At 35.6% G+C, this 26,340-nt stretch overlaps 2 protein-coding genes across 3 annotated transcripts in view; one reads left to right on the forward strand and one right to left on the reverse strand.

Moving 5' to 3' along the window:
• LOC145984402 (prolyl 4-hydroxylase subunit alpha-2-like) overlaps positions 1–12,264 on the forward strand; it is a 92,133-nt gene extending 79,869 nt beyond the window's left edge. Inside the window, exons 9-12 of the mRNA XM_083118062.1 lie at positions 597–705; positions 1,824–1,955; positions 7,684–7,849; positions 11,943–12,264. Of these exons, the coding sequence (XP_082974188.1) occupies positions 597–705; positions 1,824–1,955; positions 7,684–7,849; positions 11,943–12,028 (493 nt within the window). The 3' untranslated portion in view covers positions 12,029–12,264. The remainder of the gene's footprint in view (positions 1–596; positions 706–1,823; positions 1,956–7,683; positions 7,850–11,942) is intronic.
• Positions 12,265–16,907: 4,643 nt separating this feature from the next.
• The window catches only part of LOC145984403 (prolyl 4-hydroxylase subunit alpha-1-like), a 48,827-nt gene continuing 39,394 nt past the window's right edge, over positions 16,908–26,340 (reverse strand). For both annotated transcript variants that reach the window (XM_083118065.1, XM_083118064.1), the window contains one exon: positions 16,908–17,350. In XM_083118065.1, coding sequence (XP_082974191.1) covers positions 17,280–17,350 — 71 coding nt within the window. In that variant the 3' untranslated portion in view covers positions 16,908–17,279. The remainder of the gene's footprint in view (positions 17,351–26,340) is intronic.

The raw sequence follows: 26,340 nt of genomic DNA on the forward strand, positions 1-26,340 counted from the left end.
AGCAAAGATGTTATGCTTCCACCCAGGAGATTGAAACCTGTACACATGCCATAGCTGGAGCCCAAATCTTGCACCTTACACTGCACAGCCATGGTGCAGAACAATGATAAGAATAATAAGCACTCATAATATTGGTGTCAAGTGCCATATTTTGTCAAACAATTTTGGTCTTTACATTAAAAAAAATACACATCCTGGTTATTTTTTTTCCAAGTTTGATGCTGATGATGTCTATATGCAATAATCTTATGACAAGATACAATAAACAATATAACCTAACACACACACACTCTCTCTCTCTCTCTCTCTCTCTCTCTCTCTCTCTCTCTCTCTGTGTGTGTGTAGAAAGAGAGAAGGGGAGATCCTGTGTTGAATTAGCACATATATTATCATCTTTATATGCGAATATTGCAAGAGTTTGGAGTTTGGATTCACCTCTTTTTGCTGACATCCATTCATGCATACATACATACTACATAAACTTAATGCAATATAGTTTCAATTTTCATTGGTTCAAGACTTCAAATGAGTGACTATGAAAGTCAACATAAGATTTAACAAAACCATTAAGTTTTGATTGATATATTGTTTTCCAGTGCATGGTTGAAGGAAAATGATGACCCAGTTATTTCAACAATAACAGCAAGAATAGAATTGGCTACAGGCCTTCATGCTAAAAAACAGCGTTCAGCTGAAGATTACCAGGTAAGTTAACACATTCACACTCAGCTCTGGGAGGGGCATTTAAACGACCAGCCCAGGGATTTTCTGAATCCAAACTTACCTAAAAATAAATGTTGCCCGCATCTTGGATTTTCGAGTTTTTCAAAATGGCGCCCTGGAGGCTGCAAATGGCGCTTTTTCATCGACTTTTTCAGCACAGTGGATTACAACTGACCTCTTTGTTTCTTGCTGGTGCCACCTACCAATGACCCCCATTGGTCCTCCAAGGATCTGAACATGTTGGCCCCCTTGGAGTCCTTGGTAATTTAGTGCCCTGAGAATGTTCTCAGGTACAGCATCAGACCTCCCACTGACAAAGTCACGTGGTGCACCCCTTTTCATTTGCCAATCAACATAGGGAGAGAAAATGCCAAAAAAAAAAAAAACCTGAAAAAATGGACACTGCAGCTAAATGACCTTAGACATTTACGGGCAAATACAAGCAAATACTTTAAAATGAGCATGGTTGTTTACAGGCGAGAATGTGTAAAAGAAGCAAAAATACTATGGCACACTTTCCTTATAAAATATTTTTACAAAATATGACAGCAGTGTCACACCAAACATGTACGCCCCACAATTGGAATAACTCTCCTATGCTATGCTTGTGAGTTTAAAAGTTTCTGCCACATTACAGTTGACTATCAATTCCGAAACTTGAGTTAAAATAAAAAAAAATCATAAATGTCAGGTAATTTGTTTATTTCACTTCAACTAAATCATATATGAATAAAAATATCTTCATCAATTGCATTTAACATCATTCAGTCTTGCCTGGAGAAGAGAGCTCAATCTAGGATTTGGTTTACTGGATTAAATAAGCCATATTAGATTCATATTAGAATTGTAGATTTCAATATAATATGTGATGGTTTTAATGTTTTAAAAGTGTAAATGCAAAAAAAAAAAATATGAATATACTTCTGCCTTGAACAAAATGTTTGATGCATTATAGAAAAATTATAATATACACAATATGTAGAGGAGCACAATAGTTTGATGTCAGTCAGTCTGGCATGATTTCATTAGATTCATAATTTAAATGAGTTACTCATTGCAAAGTATGATACATAAATACTAAAATAGTTTTGTTTTTTTAGGTTGCCAATTATGGAATTGGAGGACTTTATGTGACTCACAATGACTTCTTGTTAACAAGTTATAATCAGCCAGTTCCACCTTCTGACTGGGAAAAAATTGTTGGAGACAGAATAGCAACTCTCATGGTCTATGTAAGTTTACATTCAAATTAAAATTAGAAATTTATCACAGGCTTGCATAGAGTAATGGTTAACAAGTTACACACTGAAATTGTCCATCTACCCATGCAGAATGATAAATCTTCATGACAAAAATCCTTGCAAATTTCCTGGAATTCAAGGAATTTGTCACTAGCACACACCCTAAGTATGTTTTCATCAAACAATATAATGCCTAATGTTCACTAGCAATTTAAAAGTTGGGTGATTTGTTAATCACAAATAGAGAAAAAGATGCTTGTACTATTGTCAAATGTGCACTAGCGATAAAAATAGTTGCATGATTTGTGGCCAATCATATTCTTTTACTAGTAAATGTCTGTGTTCCTTATAATTTTTCTTTTCAAACTGAAGTAGTTGTGGAGGAAGTATTTCCTTTGTGACTAGAATATCAGGGTTATATCAGAGCTGAAAAAAAAATCAGAAATTTTCAGTGAAAGGAATGTCAGGGTTTCATTTTCAGGGTCATTTTGATGTATGTCACTGGTGAGAACAGTTTTTCAAACTTTGTATAAAGAAAAATAAACAAAAATGTCAACTTTCTGTTCTGTATAGGTCATATATTTACATATTTTTCACCACAAAGTTTCAGATGGTCATGTGAAACTTCTAGCTGGCTTATGATAGAAATAAACATGAAAGTATTAAAAGTATTCATTGTTGCCAAACATACTGTGAGAGAGTACACATTGTTTTCATTTGTGCAAATATTTACTGATAGCCACTGTAGCGCAGATCTTATTTTCAACTAAAAATATACTAACATTTTTCAAATATGTCCAAATTTGTCTTTCCCTTTGACCTTCTTTTCTGCAGGCAATAGTTCACCACACTCTTCTACAAAGATCTCATGCAATTCTAGCCACAACTTTTCTATCTCGTTCTTTTCCGAATTTTCTTTCAAATGTCTCTTTCCAACTTTCATTACAAAATATTCTACATCAAACGACATTGCATAACAACAAACTTCCTGATTCACTCGGGCCTCCTTGCCTCACAGCTTGTGAGGGTGTGAACCTCATGATTCAGGTGAGGTTTTTAGCTCACATGATTTGGTTAACATGGGTAAGCAAACATAGGACCAAGGTGAAAGTTCTAAATATTAAGTTACTTGGTAGACTCCTCTTTCCTAATAAATTGTAAATATGAAGTATCAATGTTTAGAAAAAGTGAAGCAAGTGAAGATCAAAACCAAGTGCTAAATTACCAACCCATGAACAAGCAACCGATTACTCACATTTGAAACAATACTTTTCTTGTCCACCATGGCATGTACGGTGGAAACCAACCAGGTGGCAACTTTGCGATTAATTGCTCCAGTCATATCACAGTGCATTTGTGGAAGGGCCTACATTGTATATTATTAATATTTTAAGAATCATATAGTTCACAATAATGTCATCATCGTATGACATTATCATGACCTCTTATGACCTAAAATAGCATAGGGATATGATGACCTCATCGCCCAGTGGCTTGTTCACTGCAGTTAGTCAACCAACAGTATGAAATGGTCAACTTTTTGCTCTGTTGGTATTTACAGAGCTGTCCTGTCATGGCTCTATGAGAGTCCCACAATTGGCAGAAGTGGGGTATAGTTGGTGGACTACAATGTGATCCTCCCAGCTAGATCTGAGGGATCCACTGACAGGTGCGGTCCTCCATTCATATTGGTGGTTAGGCATAGAGCTGACAACTCTGCACTGTAAAAAGACATGTCAAGAAACAGCAATATGAGGCCATGGATGTTCCCAAGGTAAAATATTCCGGAGGTAAAATAGTCCCCCATTCGGATCTCCGGGTGGGGACTACTTTGGGAGGTCCCTGTACTAAGTATAAGATCTACATTAGGAATAAGGATATTAAATTAGGCACCTGGAATGTTGTGAATGTTCATACCGGCCTGGGACATTTCAGTGAGATAGTTAAGTATAAGTTAGATGTAGTAGCTGTCCAGGAAGTTAGGTGGCCAGGAGGAGAGAATTGTAAAACTAAAAATTATACTTTTTTCTATGGTGGTACTGAAAATCATAATTTTAGAACAGGCTTCTTCATAAATAATAGAACTATCTCTGCTCTTAAAACAGTAGAATTTATTAATGATATGCAGTTTTACAGGGTAGATGGGGTAAAATTATTTTAATAAACATACATACACCAATGGAAGATAAAGATGATAATACTAAAGAGGATTTTTATGCAGAGTTAGAAAAGGTCTTTGATAAATTTTCCCAGTATGATATGAAAATTCTGTAAGGTGACTGTAAGAAGATACATTTAAACCCACGATTTGTAAAGAAAGTCTTCATGAATTAAGTAATGATAATGGTATAAGATTAATTACTTTTGCAACCTCAAAGAATTTAATTGTGAAAAGTACCACTTTTAAACATAAAGATATCCATAAATATACCTGGTCTTCTCCAGATGGTAAAACTCAAAATCAGATAGATCATATTCTCATTGATAAGAGAAGGCATACTAGTATAATTGACGTTCATTCACATAGAGGTGTTGACTGTGCCAGTGACCATTATTTAGTAATTGCTAAATTAAGAGAAAGACTCGCAGTGATAAATCATAAGCAACAAAATCTAAAAGTTCTAAAATTTAATACAGGAAAATTTGCTGAAGAAAGAATTAAGAAAGATTACCAAATTAAACTGTCAAATAGATTCAATGTTTTGCAGGATTTAAATGATGATGAAAATATAAATGAAACAGACGTAAATAAGAATTGGGAGCACATACGTAATGCAATAGAATCAGCAGCTAAAGAAAGTATAGGATACCATAAACCAAGAAAAAGTAAGCCATGGTTTCATAATGAATGTCATAATCTAATATAAATAAAAAATCAGGTTAGATTTAGGTGTTTAATAAAAATATCAGAGACTTATATAAAGGTGTAAATAAATTTAGAAAGGGGTGTCAACCTAAAGTAAACTTGATAAAAGATAAAAACGGTGATTTTTTGGCCGATCCAAGTGATATTTTTAAAAGATGGAAGAACTACTTTAATGACCTCTTAAATGTTCATATAGGCACGGAATCCAGGAATTCCTATCGGGGGGGGGGGGGAGGGCTGAACACAATTTTCTTTAAGGGCTATAGATAGAAGTTCACAATTATATGTTTAAGGTCAGTGGTGGCAATTTGGTTCCAAAACTGGGGGGAGGGGGGGTGCAAGGAAAGTTTACTTTCTCTTGTTAGACAAGGCTTAGGATTAAGAGGCCATAGTATGGAGGCAAAAAAAATGGTGAGCAACTATCCCCTAAATCGTCACCACTGTTTAAGGCTGTGATTTTAATCAGAACGTGAAATCGGAACATTTTTTACCACCCGAATCCTCAGTTTCCATTAACCTTGTGTGCCGAATGATTCGAGCCTGAACACCACTAATATGTCTTGTCCTCCCACGTTTGCAGCTCTTTTAAAAGCCAAAACCCACAAAATTGTTCATATTCAGGCCTAAGCACTCGCAAGTCTTCAAAATTGTCTGTCACAGCTTCCGCAGTCTTGTCATATATCGGCATGAAACAAAGGAAGTCTTGTATAGAATACAGCTGGATCACGAAACATGCACAGTGAAAACCCCTCCTTTCCCAACACATATAATGTTTCTTCTCCCAATATGATCAAATGCTTACTCATTTAGGTATCTCCAGTGACGTGCCCAAGTGAGGGTTGGTGGGGTCATAACCCCATTTGACATAGTCCTTAAAAAAAGAACGTCAAAAACAGGAAAATATGGCAAAATGAGGACTGACCACCAAAAATAGTGTGTGTAACCCCTCTCCCTGTTGAAAATCATTGGCACGCAACTCTTTATCTCTGGCATATTTTTAAAAGTCAACTCACTACAAGTTTTTATGATTTCGTATTAGAGACTGAACCAAGTGTTAGGTAATAATCAAAATCTAATTATTGACATCAACTCGTTTGAACCAGTTTTCAAATTCATGTACTTAGTAGTAATACTAACAAATGAAAATGATATTAAAGAGGAAATAAAAAGCAGACTTAATTCAGGAAATGCATGTTACTTTTCTCTTCATAAACTTTTGTCTTCTCCTTTAATATCTAAGAAACTAAAAGTTAAAATATACAAAACCTTAATTTTGCCTGTATTATTATTATATGGATGTGAAACTTGATCCCTTACATTGAAAGAGTAACATAAATTGAGAGTATTTGAAAATAAGATCCCTAGGAAAATATTTGGACCTAAAAGGGATGAGGAGATAGGTGAGTGGAGAAGGTTACACAATTTAGAACTACATAATTTGTATTCATGTCCAGATATTATTAGAATGATTAAATCAAGAAGACTTAGGTGGGCAGGCCATGTGGCACGAATGGGAGAGGAAAGAGGAGTTTACAGGATTCTTGTTGAGAAACCTGATGGTAAGAGACCTGTAGGAAGGCCAAGACAAAGATGGGGGTTGGGGGACATCATTGAGATGGACCTAAAGGAAATCGGCTAGGATGGAAAAGAGTATATAGATCTTGCTCAGGATAGGGACAGATGGAAGGCTTGTGTTGCTGCAGCCATGAACCTTTGGGTTTAAGAAGGCTAGGGAGTTAGTTAGTTAGTTAGTCATCATCGTATAATCATATTTTAGCAATTTATCAAAAATAGTTTTTTGTGAATGTAAAACACTCAAGAAAACACAATTAAATAGTTGCTTTTGTGATTTATTCTGTCATATTAGTGATCTAAGTGGATGAAGGGTCATTTTATTCATGGTATTCATTCTTGGTGCACTCTTTTTGATTACTTTTTCAGTTTTGGTGCATATAAGGTAAGCGCTCAACGAGTAAGTGCAGGCCAATTCTTGTAAACTCTGCTCTTTGATAGTTTATAGTGTGCATACAAGCCAAGTGTATTGAGTATTCAACTCCCATTTTGACTCAAAGTTTTGAATTCAAATCCTGACTAGTGTTTGGCATTCCTTTGTGTACTTTTTCATCTATTTCACATAACCATGGCTAATCTCCATTGTTTTTCTACTTTTTAGGTTAATTGAGACAATGTAAAATAAGCATGAAACAAAAAAAAAATAATACCATATAGTACATTCATTCATTCAGCCATTATCAGTGTCAATTACAATACCAACTTAGCTCATAAGTGCTGGTGATTTTTAAGCAATTAAATTTAATTGTCTGTATGTTTTTAAATATTTTCTTTATTATCTTCTATTACCTCTTTTAGCCAGTGAAGTTAATATAAAATTGACACCTGACCAAGAAATCATAATGTAGAAAAATGTTTCACAGATAACCATGGAAATGCAGTCTCACTACAAGACAAACAATTATTTTCCCATTATGCCGTAATATCAGTTTTAAAATATTTCACTGGGCCTAGAATATTGTGAATTAGAATGACAAAGCATGAGAGATTCATTGTTGTAAAAGATTCCCTTAATCTACAATGAACAAGAGGAGCTGCAAGATCAATTGTAGTATTGACACTAAAATTTCTTTGGATTACCATACCTTATGGTACAACATTGACTAAGACATTTTTTTAAAAAAAATATGTAAATCAATTGGAAAGATGCTAACTACGCAATGTGTCATATTGTGCAGGCTGGAGCAGTGTAATCTTTCATAAGAATAATACATTTCACTTCAAAATGATCTTTAGTATTTTGACTCAAGAGATGTGAAATAAGTTTGAACTGAATTACAGTTGACTGATGTGGAGGCTGGAGGAGCCACTGTATTTCCTCGAATTGGTGTCACGTTGTGGCCTGAGAGAGGATCAGCTGCTTTTTGGTGGAATGTCTACAGGAGAGGTTTTGGAGATGAAAATACTAGGCATGGGGCTTGTCCTGTACTTCATGGATCAAAATGGAGTAAGTAGTTGTCTTTTTAATTATATACTAAATGCCTCACAGCACCATTGTGATTAATTTACTAATTTGGTTTATTTTACTTCACTTTTCTTCCACTTCTGGCTAATCCTGAAGATATGGATGGGTGATGAAATTGATGAAGGGGAGCTCACAAAGAGCACCCATACCCAGGCCAGGATTTGAACCCAGAACTCCTGGTGTCATAGCATGCTGTGAAAACCACTCCACCACAGTTGTGATTAAAGACTAGGGCTTAGCCAATAGCATTATTTATCTGTATCACCAACACCAGACTATTTTTTTTTTTTTTTTTTTTGGAATCCAATTATTATCAGTTTGCAAATGTTGCATTCTCACAGAGTTGATTCACGTAGAATTATCAAAATGCATAATTGTTATTAACTTTGCACCAACATCAGGGGTGCCCACAGGGGTTGATTATGGCGCAGACTGTGCCATAGAGATTTTCTGGGGGGATTTTTTTTCTCAAGTAATATAAAATTCAATATTTATATAGTTTTCAAAAATATAAGTAAAAAAAAAATACACCTTAAATGAACCATATATAATCCATTACATGAAGAAAAGAAAGTATTTGGGGCAGGGTGCCCACAGGTGGGTTTGTGGATGCAAGTTGCGTCCGCTTAACTTTGGGAGGGAATTTCTATGATGGAAATTTGACGTAAACAATATAGTGTTGTACACAAATTGCATAACGTTATCAATTAACCATATATAAATAGCAATTTGTAGACTTCCAAGGAAATTGTAATGGGTAGTATGTATTATTGGGTGGGGGAGGGGGGTAATATTCAACTATTACATATTAGGCATTACTTAAATTGACACACAGATTCTTAGGGGGGGGGGTTGGGAATTAAACGTTGGGGGGACAATATCCAACTTTTGAATATCAGTGTTAAGTCTTAGATTATGGCGGGTATTTTAGTTAGGGGGAATTGAGCATTAAATTTAGGGGGCTATCCAATTCTTGTGTATTACTATTGTCTTAGACTGTTGCAGAAATTCTGGTGTGGGGACTGAGAATTATTTGTTTTGGAGGAGGCAATATCCACTCTTCAATATCAACAGTAAGCCTAAAATTGGCATGGAAGTTTTGGTGGGAGGATTGAGTATTAAATTTTAGGGGGGGAGATATGAACCTCTTGATAAAGTCTTAAATCTTAGATTTTCAAGGGATTTCTATAGTGGGGGGAGAATTCAAATATTATATTTTGGGGACTATATTTAGTGATATGGTATCCACAAGTTTTCGGCTTCAAACTTTTAAAAAGAGAAGTTGGAATTGAGTAAATATCGTGGGATCAGAAAATACGAGTTTGGCGTTTTACTGAGGTGAATGTTAAATTTTATACTGTAGCTGCATTACAAGACATAAACGATATTATAAACATTGATTAGTAACATCATTTCTTAAAATGTAATGCTTAGTGTTGGTATTCCTGCTTAATTTAAAGCAGGTGCATAATTTGGATTATACTTCTATTATCAAGCAGAGAGGGTGAGTTTTTTGAAGAAGGAACCGTATTATATTCTCACACTGAGCTTAGGAATTTCTAGCTAGGGTTCTGTAATGTCTCGTCAAACAATGATTCAAGCAGTCACATTGCTGAAGTATGTTACTTGGTTTACTCAGGTTGAATTTTCTACCTAAGTTGTGTAACAATTTGTGTTTAATACTCCAATTGTGGGTTTTATAAATCTTAATCTGTACTCACAAACTCTGTTTAAATGCATATTCATATACCTAGGTAATTTATTACATTTAACCAATCAATTTCGAAAATTAAACAATTAAGAAAATATGGATAGTTTAACATGATATTGTATTAAAAATAAACATCAATTATTACGTATTCATCCAAAATATTTTGGGGCGATTGTAAAAAATTATTTTGATGGGTGTGGGGGTAATACATCCATGGTCTTGGGGAGATGTGCACCCTTGTTTAGGGAGGAGGGGCAGATCAAGAGATCAAGTATAGTGTTTAGTATAGCTAAGAAAAAGTTACTTTTAGTAGACACACTGTCGTAATTAAATACTTTATGAAGATTATGACATAATTTGGTGGGGGACGTGTGTCATGATTTTGGGGGAGATGCGCCATTGGCCTTGGGAGATGGGCACCCCTGACCAATATTGTGTGGAAAGTGGATTTTGTGATTAAACTGTAGTTTGTTTCAATATTCTGATTATCTCAAATGAATATTTTAAAGCAACTCTTGTAGTTACTTGTTATAATGGAATACTCATTCAGGATATTTCAAATTGTTACAATGGTGAAGTATTGATATCAGCACAAATCAGTAAGAATACCAGTTCAAAGTGGTGTTGGCTCAATCCTATTTATGATTAAGAAACAATAATCAAACAAATCAAACACCAAATGTCTTTCCAGAACAGAAAGCATGTACAGGAATTTTCTGTGTCCACATACCAAAAAATAACTCCAAATACCTCTGTTAAGGTGAGGTAATGAAATTTGCATTCTGGTTGTTGAAGGATAAAAATATATCTAATTATGAGCCAGTCTGTTTTTTACCCATATTGAACACCAACATATTACATTCTAAAATTTATTTATTTGGCATCCTGTAGTTATATTTTTCTAAATAAGAGTTTCCACTGTATTAAAACACATTTAAAACTAAGGAATAAACATATTTGAAAAGACTAAAAGTAATTAAATGGATTAAAAGTAATTGCTTTTATTTACTTTTAATTACTTTATTAACCCTCGTATTTCATGTTCATAATTTATAGAATTTATTTAGCATCATTATTTCTTTGAATCTTTTGAAAAGGGTTACACACAAGCTTAATTTTTTTTTAACATGTCAAAGTAAAATCAGTATTTCTTTATATGTTGAGGCATAAAATTCCTTCGTATTTTAAAAAGTTGTAACTGTCGCTAATATGAATTCATTGCACATAATTTTACAGAAGACACCAGCGGAAAAAGTAAAAATCCTATCTTGCAGTTGGCTACAAGAATTTCAGTAACATTCAGTAACCCATACATTTTTCATTGTGTGTGTTTTTCATCTATTCCATGAATTCACAATTTTTACTGTCATATAGGTCATTGCAATGTATTTATATAGGAGAAAGAGAGGCAATCTCCAAAGAATCATAGATCAGCATCCAATGCTGGTAGACCTGCCCTTTAAGTATTCACCAATATCACATAACATGAGTGATTCAAAGTAATCATCAACATACTGTGAATAACACTGATTACTTCAGGTCTTGGATCTGATTGCCATTTCAAGGAAAGATATATAACTTGTGTTTGCAGTGGTGGTGATTGGGTGTCAAAACTTTGGGGGACAAGGACAGTTTACCTTCTCTTGGTAGACAAAGCTTAGCTTTAAGAGGCCATAGTGCATGGCAAAAAGTGGGGAGCAACTGTCCTAGCTAATTGCCGCCACGATGTGCTTGTAACTATAGTCCCCTCTCTTGTAAGAACTCTGAATTATTAATTCAAAACAAGCTCCTATATTAAAACTACATATATAAAGCTTCTATTGGAACAGGAATGCATAGCTCAGTGACGATGACTAACAGTAGCTCTGTGTGAATGATTATGTTCCTGAAGTAAATAGCCAAGATTAGTAGTGAAACAATGGTAATGTTGTATAAATGATGAACCAAGAGGAATATGTTTTGTACAGTACTATTTGGCCATGGTGGCTCAGTTGGTAACGCGTCTGACTACCATGCTAAAGGTCCCGGGTTCGATCCCCGGCCGGTTCAAATCCGGGAACTTTTCTAACGATGGAAGCGGCCCCGGCGCCCACCCAGCGTCGAATAACATGGGTACCTGGGGGAAACCCTGGGAGGTAAAGGCGGTCAGGGGCGTGATGCTGATCACATCACCTCCACCATCAAGAAAGTGTGGGGTGTTACCCCCACACCCCCTATACGCCTTCATGGCGTGGTGCTAAGCACAGGGGAACACTTTACCTTTTTTTTACAGTACTATGTATGAGGATTAATAATGCAAATTTTCTCCTTATGTAATCTCATTTTATTTTTAATTGAAATGTAATAAATTCCTTTCTGTTTCAGTTTCCAACAAATGGATACGTTACAATGACCAGTTTCTAACAGCTCCTTGTGGATTGCATGAGAATGATACTTATTCATGGCCATAGTCATTTCTTCAAATTAATTTAAAATTTGTAAATATTTTTAAGTGTATAAAACTCTGTGGATAAAGACGGGTTATAATATCACATGAAATATATGTTATAAATATAAGTAAACTGGATATAATTCATTGCTTGACTGAAGGTATTAGTACCTGCTTGAGTTGTGCCTATATTTTAAAAGTGTGTGTGTGCTCTTTGTAAATATGTATAAATATGTAATAAAATACATTTCTTATGTTTTCTTGTGGCTTTATTGAATACCCAACATTGCTTGAATATCACATAACAGCTTAAAAACAACAACATATACTAGACCAGATAAAATCAAACAAGAAATGTGCATAATTAACCACTCATATTAACCACCATTGAATGAAATTGTTTCAACCGGACACCAGAAATGAAAAAAACCTAGACTTTTCAATTGACTGAGCATTATATGCAAAATGACAAAGTTGGTTATATAACTCTTGCTATGTTTATTGTGTTAATATTAATTCTCTAACTTTTGAGAAATATTTGTGGGTTTTCTGATGGCACAGAGACAGGCCCGTAGCCAGAATTTTATTTCCGAGGGGGCTCATCCCTTATCAGCATGGGCATCCCAGAAATATTTGTAGTGGGGGTCAGGCCATTGATAAAACTTGATTAGTAGAAATAATAACAACAATTATTATTACCAGGGTTATATTTTTTATTTTACAATAATAACTATTATAAGTTATTAAAATACATCAATTTAATCCAGATTTATTGATATTATTATTTATGAGTGGATATCCAACACAAATGTTGTTCATTATTTTCTTACATTTTTACAGTTAGTGTACTGAAATTCATAGTTATTGTATTTTGTTATTAACTTTTACACATTCTGTTCAGAAAAAGGCTTCAAAAGTTAGGTGTAAATTTTACTCATAAAGTTTAATTGTGTGACATCTCACAAAGAAAACTATACATTTTGGAAGCTGTGGATCCATTTATTATTTGGATTAAATGGTAGAATATAAAAATATAATCTGCTTCCTCTATTATACACTAAACCTTTTTCGATCCAATGCAGTTTTTACTTTGTTTATAACTTTATTTATGTTATTAACAATAAAAATAACAAACCTGCCTTTTTAAAACTTGAAAGATGTCAATATCCAGGGGAGTGGGGTAGACAGACTATTTAAATTACATATTTGTAGGATTTCGGGGGAGGGCTTCAGCCCCCTTAGCCCTCCCCCTGGCTACGTGTCTGCACAGAGATTACAAAAGTGTTTGTTAAAGCTCATTTAATGCACAGACTCTAATAGGGAGAGACTGATGGATTAGGATCGACTCTGAACCAGCAACTGAAGCCAGTTAAGGATGTTTCTGCCTTCCCCAAATTTTCAGGTTTATTAAAATTTACAAGTTAATGGTACTTTTGTTAACCTCCTGCAGCCCGAGGAGCAAAGTAATAAAGAGTAATATTTGTGATTTTGCAAATGTAACAGTTCATTATCAAATAATCCTATATGCTATTTTTATGGGATGAAAAACGTTTTGACTCTCCCCCCAGTTAACCCCAAGTAAGATCCCCCCTCCCTCCCAAAGTGGTTAGGTCCCAAGTTACGCCCATGCTTCTTAGTGCTAATAGTAATTATTAATATAAATAAAAACTCTGTTTGGATAAATTTAGAAGCCAGAAATAAGAGTGCATACATTAAAAGTAGTTTGGACATGCATAAATTGTAAGATGAAAACCATCATGTGATCAAAATTTTTCCAAAACGTGTCTGAATTTATAAATATTACTCTGCAAACAAAGAATGTAAGAGTGTGGCAAGTAAATTTAGATCAAGCTTGAGCTGTTCCATTGCAGGAATCAAGATAATTAAACATTCCAGAGCAATTCAAGTTATATTTGTATTCCCCTAGAACAGTCAAAAACTTCTTAAAGAGCTTTCCTGGCAGCAAATAATGCTCAGGATATCATTCAGGTCTGTTCTGGATATGCTTCAGAACATTGAATACTGCTGTGACTCATCTTCAGTGATTGAAGTGCAGAGAAGTGTGTGAAACCAGTTTTTTATGGCAGATGCCCTACCGACTAGACCACCGCAGCTTCAGTCAACAGTAGTATCTACACTGTTTCACCAGGCAATCTCCATTGGCGACACAGAGCATCAACGCAGAGCATCTTTAAGATTAAATCAATCACCTGTGCACAGGTATCAAACAATATCTATATTCAAGTAACATTATCAACAAAAAACTAGGTGAGTCATGCACAACAGGAACAACAAGAAAGACTGGCGTCTTTGAGAAAACCGGGCATGCCAGGAAACCATACACTGAAAACCTATATGAAATCATCAGCCACTTTCTATCAAAGTACTTCAAGACTCTTCACAAACCATCACTAAATATCCGAAGCTGTCTGCAAAATTTAATCTAGAACTGAAGACACCTGTGGTCAGGCCCATACCCAAGCCCCCCCCCCCCCCCTCGAGCCACGAAAGTTTTTAATTTGAACGTGAAAAAAAACCTACAAAAATTATGTTGATGTTTTTATCAAATTTTGCATGAATTTCGATTTTGTCCTTGCACAAATGAATAGGTTGTTTCTGGACAGAGGCAGGCTCTAGAAGTCTGCAGTCTCCAATATTGAGCCATTTTAGTTCTATAACCATTGATGCAAGGCTATCAGATGTTCCAATTTAGTCGGGACAGTCCATTCTTCTTAATCCATATCCCAACCTTTTTTGCCTCTGCTCGGTCACAAATGTTTCACATAATTAGAATAGAGGGGAATTTTCTATACTCTTTACATTATGGAAGAAAGGTTCCTCAATGACTGCAATACAAAATCAACCATGTAAGGGGCATTTGGCTCTCCATCCGCACCGCAAGGTCTGTGATCCCTTTTCGCCACCACTGAGCAGAAGGATAATAAAAACTTTGTTTTCTTTCTCCAACATCAGAGCTTTTCTGCAACTGTTGTCCATTCTGCCACTCAATGGCTTAGGGTTAATTAATATTATGTAAATAGGAGAATACACTTCACAGCAGAATCGTTGCTAGATTTTTGGGGCAAAAAATTGTCTGAAGTACTTTTAACATACATTGTTATTTGTGGTGTGACTGTACAACAGACAACTTTCACAGTGTGCAGGGGACATCAAGACCAAAAAATTTGATGCTACAAGCCGTTGATAATAGCATTTTCTATCCCACATGTATGCATCCCCATGTAATAACATTTTGGTTTCCACTGGCATTTATTTTTACTGTCATATAAGATTCTAAAATCGAAAATTCACTATATAAACAATATTATGCCAGCAGACAGCAGACACACAGCCAGGGTGAAGTCACTTAGCCGTTCCCTTCAGATAATTTATTTACAGGGTTCACACTGACTCCAAAGTCCTGGACAACTGGAGGAGTCAGGAAAACAAGGCTAAGACTGAGGTCATTGGAAAAGTCAGAATTTGTAACCGGAAACACATTTCGTTTAATCTTCCCAACAATCTTCCTTTTTAAGTAATATTGCTTATAAAAAGGTTCTTTCATTTATTTTCAAAAATGTTCAACAAACGTGATTCATTTGATTAACTTACAAAGTTGAAGTGTAACTCTTTTTTTTTAGCATGTTAAATCATTACACGGTTATGTAAAATACCTGGAAAAGTCAGGGACTTTGTAAAATGGGTGTGAACCCTCATCTATCAATCCCACACACATATGTTGCTTTTTGTAGGCTATTTGAATTGTTTGCATTATGCATAAATGTAGTCTACCCCTATCATACAATTTTTTATCACTCTCTGACAGAAACAAATGTCAGTGTCAACTGCAAATATTTGTCACGTTGTTGCATACATATAGGTTAGAAAATGCTGTTCTTCAACATTTCGTAACAAAATGAGCACCCACCCTCTCCTATACACCCCGCTCCCCCCATATATATATATATATATATATATATATATATATATATTGTATAATATGAGAGAAAATTTATTTAAAATTTGCCTATGGGCTGCCCCCCCTCAAAAAAATCCTGGGTACGGGCCTGCCTGTGGTTAACCACATCCCATACTCCTGCAGTAAAGCCTAGAATGGACAAACCAGGAGTAAAATCGGACAACTTACAAAAACATGCTAGCTACATTAAGATATTTGGTATGGAAAAATTGGGGTTAGCAGAGCATTCCATCAACAAGTCATCCTATTACTGGTGACTGCATCATCATAGAAGCAATAGCCATTCACAAGGAAAAGGAAAACCTCAACAGACAAGTGTGGGCTTGAACCAAATCTAACCTGGCTGGCTATAGTCAACTGAAGGAAAAATATGGGAGAGAATTTGTCTATTTAGCCTGCCACCTACATCGAACTCCTACCACACCGAATACATAGAAACTGGTTTTGTACACTTCACTGCAGTTCAGTCTCTGAAGATGAGAGTGAGGTTAAATCTCGAAATGTCAGAAGCATATCTTGACTGACCTGGTTGATATTGTGGGTAAATCTCTACACTAGCATAGCCACATTTTGAGTTGTGCTAACTCTTTGCAACAAGTGAGGCAAACCTGAAAATACGTATATTGATGCAGAATACAATTAGTTGTTGAGTTGGTGTTTTAAGTCCACTTTATGCACAGTAAGGCTAATCGGGACTGGACCTACAGTTTAAAGTGGGATCCGAACCACTTGTGCCTCCACCGGGTATCGAACCCGGGACACCTTGATTACAAGGCGGCGACGCTACCACTGTGCCATCGGGGAGGCACCAGAATACAATTAGTGATTATTGGTGTAAAATTTCCATGAAACAAAGGGGAAGAAAAAAGTTCTTTTAACCCAAAGCTTTAAAAGGATTCTCAAAATTTAATTGCAATGATAATTGTTCTTATGTTGTGCCAATATCAGTTCTCTCTATTTCAATTTTTTTTCAAGAAATATCTTTAATAAATCTTCCCACAAGAGCATACCTAGAGTTCATACTCTATCATAAATGAATCTATGATGAACTGACATTGTGACCATATCTCTATTAGCCACTGTTAATGTTAAATTGAAATTCAAATACAAGCAAATTAATAAAATAGTCATGCTAAAATACACTATCTTTCATGGATAGTATTATGTACCCATTGCTATTACTTGAATACTTTTGGTAGTAATAAATTACCTTAGAAAAATGACACTTATTTGAGTCCATTTGAAGAAAACAATTGTTACTATAGGAACTTCTAACTTGCAGTCTTCAGCAATATCACAGGTGAGGATTTTTTGAACATGGCCTCCGCCAAATCTGGGAATTTTCCCTAATCCACTTATTGCTTACTGAAAGAAAGGAAAAATTGGTGTTAGCTTTACTAGAATTGCAGGAAATTGCAAATAAGATAAGGTAAGGTAAAGTTCACTCTGCACATTGCTTTTCTTTTTAGTTTTTGTTTTAAATCCACTTTATGCCCATATAGGCTAATCGGGACTGAACCTACAGTTTAAAGTGAGATCCGAACATCTATTTTAAATTACCAATAGAACAGAAATAAATTATGCAAATGAGCATCTTAAAATTTACCTAACCTAACCAAATTTCTGCATGTTAGTAAATATTTGCGCCAAACAGGAAGGAAGAATCTATTCTCACCCCAGGTGGTGCAGAAATTACCAATGATAACTGCTAGTTACTAATCAGAAGTATCTTTGATGTCTTTTGTCAATTGCTATTGATGAGAATTTAAGTTTGCATAGACTGGAATACTATTAGGTACATCTAACATTCATAAATATAGAATTACATTGCAGTTATTTAGAACTATAATGTAGAAGAGTGAAACCGGAGCAAGATATTGAAAACAGGTAGTTGCAAATTTCTTGTAAATTTACATCAGGATTGTGTAACAATTAGTAATAAACCCTCCCATAATCTTTCTTCTAGAGAATGCAAGAATCATGGAAGATGCATTCTGAAACAACAAATCCATAACTCTCTCAAGATACCAAACAACCATGAATAACATCTAGCCAGCCAGAGCCACCTGACTTCTTCCAAAAATAATATACACCCCCTCCCCTCCCATCACACACACCTACACACAGTCTTACACATACATATGCCAATTATAAAATAGTAGGGATGGGACCGATTAATCGGTACTCTATCGGTATCGGCCGATATAGGCATATCCGATATATCGATAAATATCTGATAATTTAGTGTAAAATTCTGCCATTTTTTTGTAATTTTTATAGATAATTTCCATGCCCTACTTTCTAAAAAAGTAAATGCCTAAATATGCAATTTCTTTTTCACTGCAGTCACCTTGAAACACATTTATTAAGGAGGTTAAGGCACCTTTCAGGTTCTTCAAGGACCATTTCTAATTTTATATCGGATTGGTAGAATATCGGTTATCAGTATCGGTAAATTTTATATCAGTACTTTATCAGTATCGGCCAAAATTTCATATCGGCCCATCCCTATAAAATATTAATTATAGCTTTCCTGGCGACATGATTCGAACAAGTGTTCTCAGGTTACAAGCCAGGTTAGCTAACGCCGACTTAACCTGGCTGGATTCCGTGATGATGAGAGCAATGTATGCACTCGAAACATTGGACACTAACGCCGACTTAACCAGGCTGGTAACCAGAGAGCTGCACATCGGGCAAATTCGCTTACTAGGCCCACCTGGCTGGCGAGCGGGGGAGTAAAACTGTAGACCTGAGTTTTGACTTGTCAAGCATCGAAAACTCACGGGTAACTGGAAGGCCTTGCAATAACAAGCTCACTTATCTTCAGCGAACGCTCATTCCGGTTTTGCGCCATCTCCAGATACATGAGTCACGCATCACCGTTGCCAACTTTTAGATTCTAAACTGGTCAAGGAGCACTTAAAATGTTCATCAGGTTTATCAATTTGAAATTGCAGACATTTATTTCCTTGGTAGAAGACATTTGTATCACTCACACCTAGTAGAGGTGATTGGGTTCCAAAACTAGGGGGCCAAGGTGCAAAAGTAATAGGGGGGGGGGGCAAGGACAGTTTAATTTCCCTTGGTACATAAAGTTAGCATGGTGCCAAAGTGGCCAAAATGGGTGGGGATAACTACCCTTTCTCGGTCCCGCCCCTAATCACTGCCACTGCTGACACCTGTAAAGGAGTATGAACCAAGTTTGGCAAAAAGTGCCATCGTAAATATTTTGGAACTTTGTGTGACTGGTGGTTGTTCTACATTAAACGTTTTTTGGGGGTGCTTCTCTATGGTGCACTGGTAGTGTCGTCGGCTTGTAATCAAGAGGTCACGTGTTCGATACCCAGTGGAGGTACATAGTGGTTCGGATCCCACTTTAAACTGTAGGTCCAGTCCCGATTAGCCTTATTGTGCATAAAGTGACCAAATAAATGAATCAATCAATTAAACAGATTTCCTCTCTGGTGTAATTTTGTCAATTCTATATCCGAATTAGTTGCTCAAGATATCACTCCTCAACACTAAGGCACGATGGTCCATAAAATGGAACGTGAAATCAGAATTTGCATTATAAAAGGTTCTTGCATATTGTCATCTCTTTCAACAAATTGTCGTTCGCTCATATTGTTGCTAGTTATCTAGTTCTACAGACTGCATTGATAAACAGGCAATGCTATTTACACATTTCAACAAACAAACAAATGACGTAAAAATGAAACCAAGAGAAGATGTACGATTTCAAGACCAGAAAAGTGACATAAAATTAACAAGACACACAAACCTATTACAAGACCTTCAAAAAAAAAATTGGAAAATATGTGGTAGTCGCTTTGACATAATGAAATTAATTTGAGAAGTTACAAAATCTTAGTTATACTACAGTGGCGTAGCAACATATCACGAGGCCCTGGGAGAGATTAGAATGCAAGGCCGCCTCATCTGTTCTTTAAGTTTGAAATATCAATGTGAATTGATACATAGTCATCAAGGAAATGCCAGCAAGTTATCATATTTATATAATAGCCTAATAATAATAATAATAATACATTTCTGACGAAAATTATATTTAATAGTATGCGACAGAGAAATTTACACTTGGCAGAGCTACAGTAACACACTGCTGGAATTTTCGTTAACCAAAGCAGTAGTAATAGCACGTTTTTTAAGATGTTCTTTAGGCAGTAAGACACAACTGACATATCCTTAAATATGCTAAACTTTTATTAAAAATATCTGAAATACAAACTAAGAATATTTAAATATAACCTATATATTATTTAATGAGTCGTTCTTTGTTTCCTCATTTCAAAATTTGTAGGATGTAAATGTCACAAACTTGCTTAAGATGAAAATATTGTAGGACGTACATAAAATGTCGGTACTTGATAGAGCGGGAGAAAGGGGGTGTGCTAAACCACAATCCTGTTTAGGGGCCCAAAATATCTACCTACAAGCTCTTTGACACAATCGGTTTCAACATCATCAAATCTTAAAACAATAGTCATTTGCCCCATAAGTGTGAAATCTTTGTTGTAATCAATTGATACAGCCAATTTGACTTTTTTTAATTAGCAATTTTGACTTTGTTGCACATTAATTGTACCAGTTAACTTTGAATTTTAGAACTTAGATGATAATAATAATTTTTAATCTCATTTTGTTGTTACGTCTCAATGTTCTTGTAATATTAAATATTTGGCACAGTAGCATAAGAAAATCGTAAAGTACGCGTCCGCAAGAAACAAATTTGGGTCCCTCAAGTACAGTCAGATTCTTCCAGGAATTTTATGTAATTACTTAGAATGGCTGATTGTGGCTGCACTTACATTAATAATTATACAAATCTATGCTCTACCTCTGAATTTTCACATATTACAACATATCTTTCTTTGACATTTATATATTCAAAAGAAGAAAATACAAATACTTACTTATCCCCTCCCCCGCACCTCTTAACAGCTTAAAACGATCTTTTTTTTGCACCGTACACATAGACATATTTTTTATATAGAAAGGCTTTTTCTGATAAACGGCCCTGTAAAATATTGGTTAAAACAAATAACAAATTACATATAAATATGCATTTCTCTGTTTCTGGAACTGAACATAATGAACCTAATAAGAAAATGTTTGTTGAGTGTGTTAATGAAACTATTATAATTTCAGTAACTTTTCTTACAGTGAAAATAATAAATTCTGGAAGTAGTTTATATCTTTAACTTAAAATAATTTTTACAGTCTTTGTAGCGGAATTTTAGTGTTCTTAATGATAGTTAGCGAAATAGCAGCTGCCATATTTATTTACAGTTTAATGAAAATGACACTATTTGCAGTTTAACATGATTAGTATTTTATATATTATTCTATTTTAAAAATGTGCTATTTCTATTCAAGAAAATAATAAATGGATAAAAATGTCCAAGCAATGAGAAATGAGAATTATTTTGTCTTTTTCGGGGCCCCTTAGGCTTAGAGCTCCCGCCCGCCTCTGATTTGACGTATTCTTTCAAATTATAACATCAAACTAGAATATAAAGCCAGATAAAAAAAGATTTTAATTTTATTGCCCACAACAATTAGTCTTTTCTATCTTTCTCACTTCCATTTATTATGTTTTTCGTATCAACCTCATGGGAAGCGAGACCCCTACACCCACTTCACCCACCCCTTGCTACGCCAATGGCTATACAACCTCAAGGTACTTGCACCTAGCAGAAATTCAAATATTTCCATGCGTAGTGAAATATAATGGCCGTTGGCAACACTGATAGTAGTGCTCGCGTCTACCTGCAAGAACTACATCGAGTCTCACGGGTCTTCTTAAGACCCGGGTAATAGAAAAGCCTGGCAGGCATCGATGCCTGTGCACAACTGTGACGTGAAGCACGCTTGTGCGATGTCGAACACCTGGGCTTGACGTGCATGTTGCATATTATTGTGAGCGCGCCTCCTCGCAGACAGGTTCTTTCCGGGTCTTGTGCAGGTCTCTGCTGGTAACCTGAGAACACTTGTTCGAATGCCAATTATAATCATATCATTATATGTATATCAAGCCATTTTTATTTCTGTACAAAGAGAATAAAAATGTAACTTCTGAGGTTTAACTTGTAGTTATTGTATTCTTTATTTAATGTATATTTTCATCTTCAGGTTAATAATGATAAGGAATGGAAATTAAATAGATAAGAAAAGAAAAACAAAGGAAAGCTCTGACTGGGAATAAAACCCAGAACTTTCAGTATCAAGCACTTGATTCAAAAATGAATATGCTTGGCTCTAAGGTGTCTTTTGTAGGTATGGCTTTTAACCAATTTAAGTCATTGTACTTTGAACCTACAATGACTCAGACAATTTTCAGTCTAATGATTACATAAATATAGTGCCATTGATGCTATTCTTTGGCAATATCACTATAATTATTAGAGATAATTTTTGTGTTATAAAAATGAAAATTCCTACCCAACTCTAGAAAATAATCCATATGGTATATGACTACCTTTTTGCCTGGGAAGCTATCACTGTTTCTTTATCACGATTTATACACCATCGTCTGGGATAAAAGTTCTAAATACCAGACAGTTTAGGGATTCCTCCTGATTTATTATTTTATGTGAAACTGATTTATGGCCACAGGGGTGCCCACAGGGGGATTATGGCACAGGTTGCACCATCGAGATTTTTTGGGGGGGATTTTATACCTTCAAATAATATAAAATTCAACAATTATATATTTTCCAAAATATATGTAAAAATTGTACACCTTAAATGCACCATATTTAATCCATTAGATGAAGAAAACAAAATGTTCAAGGGTATTATCGAATGGGTGGGGGGAGAAATATCCAACTCTTACATATTAGGCCTAAATTGACACATTGGTTCTGGGGGGATGATTCTGAAGTAAACGTTGGGAGGGGGACAGTATCCAGTTACAGGTCTTAGATTATGGCTACACTACAGCCACATTACTAAAACCTGCAACAAATAAACTTGGTTAGTTTTCCAATATTTTGGCACCACTTTCACATCTCTACCTTGCATATAGCGGATATGAATAAAGTTTGTAATCAGGGAAAGACTTCTGAGACACCCGGTACTATAGCTGTGGAGAAAGACATGAATTTGGTACAGGGTTTGTAATAAAGAAGAAGTTGAAATATATTGTAATGGATTTTAAGGCATTAGATGACAGAACCTGTATTTTAAGAGTTAGAGGAAAATTTCATAACTACAGCTGAGATAACAACCCATACACCAACGGAGGATAAAACTGAGGATGAAAAGGATGCCTACTATGATAAATTGGAGAGGGCCTATGATTCCTGCTCTCGATATGATATTAAAATAATCCTTAGAGATCTTCATGCAAAGGTAGGCCAGGAAACCTGGGCTAGACAAGTGATTGGAACGCAAAGCCTGCACTACGAGAGTAATGATAACGGAATGAAACTGATTGATTTCGCAAATAGACATCAAATGATCATAGCAGGCACCTTTTATCCTCATAAAGATATACATAAAGCAACATGGAGAACTCCGGATGGGGGATCAAGTAATCAGATAGACCATGTAATTTTAGACAGTAAACACAAATCTAACATTTTAGATGTACGTAGTTTTAGAGGAGCTAATGTGGATACAGACCACTACCTGGTTATTGGTAAGGTTCAAAAACAGAATATCTTGTATAAAAGGGAAAAAACGAAGTGAAATTACAAGATATGACATAAATAAACTAAAGGAAAAAGTTGGAAGAAAAAGGTATGAGCGAAAGATTGCTGATAGGTTGAGGAGATTGGAAAGTGATATGAATAGCAGTAGTAGTGAGAGGTGGACCAACATAAGAGACGTAACAATAAAAGTAGCTGATGAAGAATTAGGGAAAATGAAGGAACAAAACCGTAGTGAATGGTTTGATGAGGAGTGTAGGGAGATAAAGGGGCAGAAAAATGAAGCTTATCGAAATGTGATAAATAGCTACTTTACAAGAACAAAGTTAGAACTATATAAGGAATTGAGGAAGAAAGAAAAGAAAATACATAAAAGGAAGAAGAGGGAGCATGAGGAAAATAAGATGAGGCAACTGGAAGGACTTAATGCAAAACGAGAAAGTAGCCGATTCTATAGAAATGTCAATGAAATGAGAGTAGGATTCCAAACAGAAGCATATATATGTAAGGATAAGGATGGACGACTGTTTGATTTGATTTGATTTGATTTAGTTTATTTTACTTCACATTTTGTGCCTCTTGGCTAATTTGCGAAGATGGGGATGAGTGATGAAATGATGAAATTGATGAATGGACATTCACAAACAACCAAGCCCGACCAGGATTCGAACCCGGGACCCTTGGCGTTGCAGCGCGATGTGCTAACCACTCGGCCACAGGGTCGGGCGATGGACGACTGTTAAGCAATGACCAGGATATTTTAACCAGATGGCAGGAACATTTTAATGAACTATTGAAGGACCAGAATGAGAATGAAAGGGAGCAAGGACAGATACAGGATAGGGAAGAAAATCAGAATGCATGAACCTCCAAATGAATGAACAGGAGAAAGATGGACCTAGCCTTGAAGAAGTTAGGAGTGCCATTGCAAAGCTGAACAACAACAGAACGCCAGGATCTGACAAAATAACAGCTGAGATGATGAAACTTTATGGAAGGGATTTCATGGGAAGCATGCAAAAGCTACTAGATAGAATATGGAAGGATGAAGAAATTCCATTACAATGGGAGTAAGGTATCATATACCCAATATATAAGAAAGGAGACAGTCTGCAAACAGGAAACTATAGAGGTATAAGCAAACTTAACACTGGATACAATTTTCTTTCTAATATATTGTTCCGAAGGCTTTCTCCATATGTAAATAAAATAATACCAATGTGGCTCTAGAGAGGGAAAATCAACCTCAGATCACATACATGCAATCAGACAAATATGTGCTAAGACAAAGGAATAAACACATACCACCTTTACATCTGCATATGATACCATAAAAAGGAGAGAGTTAATCGAAGCCATGAAGGAATTTGACATCCCACAGAAGCTAACAAACTTAGTAGAAGAGACCCTTAAAAAGTATATTGTAGAGTACAAATAAGAAACCAGTTGACAGAAGAATTTGAAACCAAACAAGGATTGCGTCAAGGGGACACCTTGTCATGCATGCTATTCAATGTTACATTAGAAAAGGCTGTCAGGAAGTAGGCATAGAAACTAGTGGAACCATAATAAACAAATCAGTGCAAATTATGGCACATGCAGATGATATAGTAACAATAGCCAGAACAACAACAGCATTACGTCAAGCTGTAGCTAACCACCTCACTGCAGCCCAAAAAATGGGGCTCAAAGCAAATGCAACTAAAACAAAATATATGGAAATAACTAAAGTGTCTACTAATACTGCAACTTTTGAAGTTAACGGGCTCTCTTTTGAGAGAGTTCGGGAATTTAAATATCTTGGTGCATATATAACGGAGAAGGAAGATTTTCTGTCAGAGATTAAACACAGGATAAGTATGGCAAATAGAAGCTATTTTGGACTCGGAAAACATATGAAGTCTCAGTACATCAGAATGAAAACTAAAGTTATACTATACAAAATGTTAATAAGACCTATTTTAATGTATAGATGTGAATCATGGATAATAACCAAGAAGCATGAGTCAATGATCGGAAGCTTTGAAAGGAAGATTCTGAGGAGGATCTATGGGTCGATATATGATAATGGGTTATGGAGAAGAAGATATAATAGGGAACTATATCAGCTTTATGAGGATATAGAAATTGTGAAGGAAATTAAACTAACACGGCTAAGGTGGTTGGGGCATATATACTGAATGCCAGACAACATGGCGTGTAAGAAGATCACATTTACGAATATGGATGGGAGAAGAAAAGTAGGAAGACCACCTACCTGAGTGTGCTGGGAATTAGGAGTTAGAGAAGAAAGGCTGTGAAAAGAGATGGATGGCGGAAGATTCTGAAGGAGGCCAGGGTCTGTGATGGACTGTAGTGCCAGGAAAGAAAGACGAATTTTAGTTAGAGGGGATTGAGCATTAAATTGAAGGGGGCATCCAATTCTTGTGCATTGCTATTGCCCTAGACTGTTGCAGAAATTCTGGTATGGAGACAGAATTAATTTTTTTGAGGAGACAATATCCACTCTTCAATATCAACAGTAAATCTAAAATTGGCATGGAAATGTTGGTGGTAGGATTGAGTATTAAATTTAAAGGGGGAGATAGAAAGCCCTTGATAAAGTTTTAAATCTTAGATTGTCATGGGATTTCTGTAGTGAAGAGAGAGTTCGAACATTAAATTTTGGAGACTGTATTTAAC

Source organism: Lepisma saccharinum, chromosome 2, assembly GCF_977018435.1.
Source record: "Lepisma saccharinum chromosome 2, izLepSacc3.1, whole genome shotgun sequence".
NCBI classification, from domain to species: domain Eukaryota; kingdom Metazoa; phylum Arthropoda; class Insecta; order Zygentoma; family Lepismatidae; genus Lepisma; species Lepisma saccharinum.